Source organism: Pinus tabuliformis, chromosome 6, assembly GCF_031772625.1.
Source record: "Pinus tabuliformis cultivar Carrire ecotype Pingquan chromosome 6, CPIR1, whole genome shotgun sequence".
Lineage (NCBI taxonomy): Eukaryota > Viridiplantae > Streptophyta > Pinopsida > Pinales > Pinaceae > Pinus > Pinus tabuliformis.
In genome coordinates this window covers 1083761452-1083767085 of record NC_142292.1, presented here as the reverse complement: position 1 = coordinate 1083767085, position 5634 = coordinate 1083761452, and the positions used below count along the sequence as shown (strand labels likewise).

The 5634-nt window shown below is 43.9% G+C and overlaps 1 protein-coding gene across 1 annotated transcript; it reads left to right on the top strand.

Moving 5' to 3' along the window:
- Positions 1-1026: 1026 nt before the first annotated feature.
- On the top strand, positions 1027-1482 carry LOC149262686 (uncharacterized). Its single transcript, XM_089381368.1, has one exon. It carries the CDS (start codon positions 1027-1029, stop codon positions 1480-1482), a length of 456 nt encoding a protein of 151 aa, XP_089237494.1.
- Positions 1483-5634: the final 4152 nt, after the last annotated feature.

The following is a 5634-nucleotide window of genomic DNA, read 5'->3' as shown; positions in this document are numbered from 1 at the left end:
CAAGCTCAAATTAGTTAAGAAAATGGTCAAACCCCACGATGCTGTCGATTTAGACCCCGAACCTGGAGACGTTTTATTAGTTTGGGGCTTGGAGGTTACAGATCAGAACATAGAAAAATATATTCGTCCAGCTGGACGCTCTAGGAAGGAGAAAGCAGGCTCGGAGTTGGCCTGGAAGAAAAAGAAAACCTTAGGCTTGCTAGAGGAGAGTTTAGGGCTGGTGTTTCTGAGCGGCCAGAAAGATTCAACTACTTTTCTTAACCAGGGGGCAGCGTTTCAGTTGGTTGCGGCACAGGAAGTGGAGGCAGCGAATTTCCCTCATGTAAGTTTTGATATTCCACATCCTCTTAGTCAATTTTACTCTGGGGGGCTTGAGGACATAATTATCAGCTGTGGGTTGAGGAATCCGGAAAAGAGAAGACCAAGGTTTGAGCCAGACGCAGATCTAGGGTCTGCTGAGGTAGAACAACCACCAGCTTCAGGGCAGGAGCAGAAATTTCTGGGTCCAAGAAAACCTAGTGAACATAATCAATTATCTCAGGTCAGTGATTCGGGGATTGAAGGGGGATCGGGTTTAAGGGATGAGGCGGAAGCCCTCGGAAGGGTTCTTGGTCAAGGGGGGAAGGACGAAAGAGTAGTTATCTCAGCGGTGGCAGAGGAAGGGATCGATAGCAAGACAACAAAAGGAAGGGAGGGAGGAGGAAGCCGAATTATTGTAGCAGGGAGGAGTGCCAGCACACTATAGGAAGGCTTAGCAAATGTTGAAGCAACCACACAACATAGGGAGGAAGGGCCAAACAAGAGGCAGATGGGGAGAAGAGGAAAAAGCCGAAAATAATTAAGAATAAGGAGGTAGTTGCAAATCTGGTCCTGGGTACGGATGTAAAGATTGATGAAGCCATAGAAGTGGTTGATCTTACTCTGGTTGGAAGGGCAAGGGGAAAGAAATATTCAGCCCAGTTCATTCAGGAATGGGCTTTACAGCAATGGAAATCGGCACCCGATAAGGAGTTCCAGGTAACATCAATGGCGAAAGGTTGGTTTATGGTGAAATTTGAGAAGAAAGAAGCAATGGACTGGGTTTTAGAGAGGAATTGGGCTTTCGGCAAACACCCAGTACTATTTAAACGATGGAACCCTCTGTTTGACGCGCAGAGAGAGAAGGTGGACGAGATCCCAATATGGGTTTGTATGCCTGGGCTTCCACCATTCCTGTGGGTGGAATCGTTTTTTAAAGCAATTGGGAACCATCTGGGTAAATACCTGGAAATACACATGTCTTTCGTACAGATGAGGGAGAAGGTGATGGCACGGATCTTGGTAAGGTTGACTCCGCGGGCTAGTTTAGCGGAAGAGATCAAGCTACAGTACAAGGAGTTCAATTATGTTCAACAACTAGATTATGAACACTTGCCCTTTTGCTGCCATAGGTGTCATGTTTATGGACACTTGGCAAAAGAATGCCCACTGGGTTATAGATGATGGAGGAAGCAGAGGAAGGCCGATATTGGAACAAATGGGATGGAGGAGACAAAGGAACATTAGACGAAGAAGGACATGGGGACAGACCTTATGGATATTGATCGGCCTCAGGAGGGTGCGGTTGATGGCTCGAAGACTCAAAAATATCATTTTCCTATAAATCTATTAGCTTAGCCACAAGAAAAGGAAGAGTAGGGCCTGGCTCCTTCAGAGGCATACACTGATCTCTGCACTGCCGACATTGAGGGAATGGGACTGGATTCAAACATACCTTCTCATTCTCCTTCTTTCTCTTTAAAATCTGTTGGTTTTTTGTTTGGTCCTTCTAGAGCTCAGAATATTATTATTCCTATTTCTGGTACTGAAAACACACATGTGGAAAGCATTATTACTTCTATCCCCAATCTAGATCTGAACCGTGAGTTGGCTAGGGGTGAAGAGGAGGGTGTGAGGGAAAATATTTTTACTGTCTCAAACCACTATAACCTCAGACCCCGTGAGAAAAAACCTCCACCCTGGGGGGCTGTGGGGGGATTGGGAATGGACCTAGCTCAGATTAGTGAGCGGAAGGTGAGAGGTAGGAAAACAAAATTGTCAAAGGCTCAGATTCGAGCAAAGATAGATATTGTAGATGGAAAACAAATGTCTATTTCTAGGGTGCTTAGAGCAGTGAAGCCCTCTCCTAGGGTTGACAATGATAATCCTATCCTGGAACTGTAGGGGTTTAGCCAGTAAACCTAAAAAACTGGCTCTCAAAGAGGTTATCTGTCAGTACAATCCAGATTTCCTCCTCTTGCAGGAAACCTTGGGCAGGGGAGAAGATGTCACTAATTCCCTGTCAATCCTTTTGCTGGGGTGGAATTTTCAGGCTATGGATGCCAAAGGTCACTCTGGGGGTTTAGCCATGGGATTCAGAGAAGGGAAGTTTAAAATTCAAAATTCATGGGGGATGGATCATGTAATGGGAATGGAAGTCTACTCCATAGAATTATGTTCCCTTTTACTGATAGTAAACATATATGGGCCTTGTCAGGGGAGAGCTCTATTATGGAATTCCTTGCTTTCCAAATCTGTAATGATCAACCCAAATCTTGTGATAGGAGGAGATCTAAATTTCTCAATTGGAGCTGCTGAAATATGGGGTCCCTCTGCTAGAGAAGACCCCTTATCAGATTTCTTCTACAATATCCTTGGTACCAACAAATTGTTGGATATAAACCTGTTGAAAGTAAGGCCCACCTAGAGGAATCGAAGAACAGGGGAAAATAGGATAGCAAAAAGATTGGATCGGTTTCTCTTATGTGAAGAGGTCGCAGCAAAGGTTCCAACCTTCCATCAATGGGTGGGAGAGGGAGGGAATTCAGACCACCTTCCAATTTTGCTTGAGCTCACCAAACCTCCTAAAAAGCCGGCAACCCCTTTCAAATTTAATCCCGCTTGGCTGTTGGAGGACTCATATAACATACTCTTCAAAGAAACCTGGAGAACTGTGAGGGCCAGTGATTCGGAGGACAAAGTGTTCCTCTTCATGGAGAATCTCAAGCGTCTGAAAAAAGCAACAGTGGAATGGGTTAAGGCTAAGAAACTAAAACAAGATGAAGAGTTAATCAAAATAGGGCTGGAGCTACAGGATCTGGAAAGTCTTGAAGCTGATGGCTACGAAACTCAGGAAAAAAGGGATAGAATATTGTTATTGGAAGGTCAAAGGAGTAAAATCCTTCTAGCAAGAGAAGAACAATGGAGATTGAAAAGTAGAGCCATATGGCTAAAGGCAGGGTGTTACACAGTAATTTGTCACTGTCTCTCTGTCAGTCTCCCTATTGTGTCATGAAATCAACTCAATCATGCTCATGCTCTCTAATCTGGCCAAATGACCCACTTTGCCAAAGTTTATTCCATCATCGCGACTGTTATTAAAATAACCGCGCTGACTGGCGCCTCATAGTGCAACGAATGCGCTGCCAGCGCGGAAGCACACGGGTTTTCCGCGCTGGTCGAATTTCATGAGCCAGCGCATCCTATGTTTGTATTGAGTCGCGCTGACACAACCTTCTCCGTTATTCAGATGCGATGTCAGCGCTCCAGTGCAGTTATACACCCGCGTTGATCCAGTTTGGGCGAGTTTGTTCTAACAGCCAGCCTTCCAGATGACTCCAGACCTGGTTGTTGGCCTTGTGAATGTTGCCCTCCCTTCTATGGCATGTCTATTCGTCATTTGAGCCACCTTCCTTGGAGATAAACTCATCCTCCCACCATTCATGGAGACTCCTTCTCCTATTTAAGCCTCTACCATGGCCATAAGCAGCTAGTTTGGATAGTGTGGAATTCATAGTGCTTAGAGTGCTGCTGCTAGTAGGTAGTTGGTGTGACAAGTGTGGATTTGCTAGAGAGCTTAAGGAAGGTTGTGAGTATTGCTTGTGTGAGAGAGAGTTTTTGTCTTGGGAGATCTACCTCCAAGGGTGAATGCTTAAGAGACTTGCTGGCTGGACCCTCTTGAGAAGGACTCAACGTCAGAACTTTGGTTGTACCTTTCTCTGTTATTGATTAATAAATAGATGACTACTATTATGGTTCCATTCTCATTTGTCTTTGTAATGGTTAATGTGAATTACATCCTTTCTGACTGATGTATAATTGCATTTATTAGATTTCACGCTTGTGTTTGTGTTTCTCTTCGTGTGTGCAGGTATCTATCTACGGGGATCGTGGAAGATCGTGACCGGCCAAAGCGAAGGAGCGAGAACGACATCTCTTCATCAAATAATAGCGTTGGAATCCAAGTAGGTGTTCATTGCCTATCTTTTATTTGCAATTAGGAACTTGCATAGTAGCATTGATTGATTGTTGCTAGACCCATTCTGGGCTAGTAGGGATCGCCTCTATCCGTAGAGGGGATTTACCTCTCCAACACAGGGGATGAAAACACTAAGTTTTTTCAAAATTATGTAAGAGGAAGGAAGAATATAAACACAATTTGGAAATTGAAGGATGAAGAAGGAAAAGAAGAAAACTCTTTTGAAAACCTGTCACAAATGGGGATAAGCCATTACCAAAAACTCTTCACAGGACAAGCGGAAGCTTCTCTGGCTGAAGTAATCAGGATAGCCCAAAGTTTCCCTCGTTATGTGGATGATGAAGACGCAGTGGATCTTATGGGAGAAGTCTCGAAGAAGGAAGTGGAGAACATCATCAAATCAATGGCAAGGGACAAGAGTCTTGGTCCAAACGGATGGACAGTTGAACTGTTTCAACATTTCTTCGAACAAATTGGACAGGAAGTGACGGATGTGGTTGAAGAATCCAGAAGGAAAGGAGCTATTTATGCCCCTTTTAATGCAACGTTCATAGCCCTCATTCCAAAGAAGGAAGACCCAATCTCTTTCGAGGATTTCCGACCAATCTCCTTGTGCAATTGCATTTACAAAATAATCACAAAGGTGATAGCTGTCTGATTAAAACCTATCTTATCCAGAAGCATCTCAAAAGAACAGTTTGGGTTCTTGGATGGTAGACAGATCCATGAAGCAATTGGGGTTGCACAGGAAATGATTCATAGTGTCAAACAGAAGAAGGGGAAAGGAGCAATCGTGAAAATAGATCTCTCAAAGGCTTACGACAGAATAAGTTGGATATATATCCGTATGTTGCTTACACACCTGGGATTTCGAGTTGATTTCATAAATTGGATCATGGGATGCTTAACAAGCGTTAGTTTTGCAGTGATTATCAATGGGGCTGCTTCTTCTTTTTTCCAAGGGAAAGAGGCCTGAGACAAGGATGCCCCCTATCGCCACTCCTCTTTCTACTGGCAGCTGAAGGGCTCAGCCAATTAGTGCTAGAAGCCAGAAGGGAAGGAGTCATAAGAGGGCTGGAAGTGGTTGTAAATCTGTTTATATCTCATCTTTTATTTGTAGATGACATTCTGCTTTTCAGTAATGGAAGTATCAATGAAATTAAGGAGTTCAAGAGGATCCTGGACCTATTTATGAAGGCTACAGGAATGCAAGTGAACAAGGATAAATCTCAGCTGATCCTGGAAGGCTTCAATAGACAGGAAACAAATCAAATATTAGTTGCTCTGCCCTTTGAAGTCCGTAAGCTCAATGATCCTTTTAAATACCTGGGCTTTTGGCTGAAACCAAATGCATATAG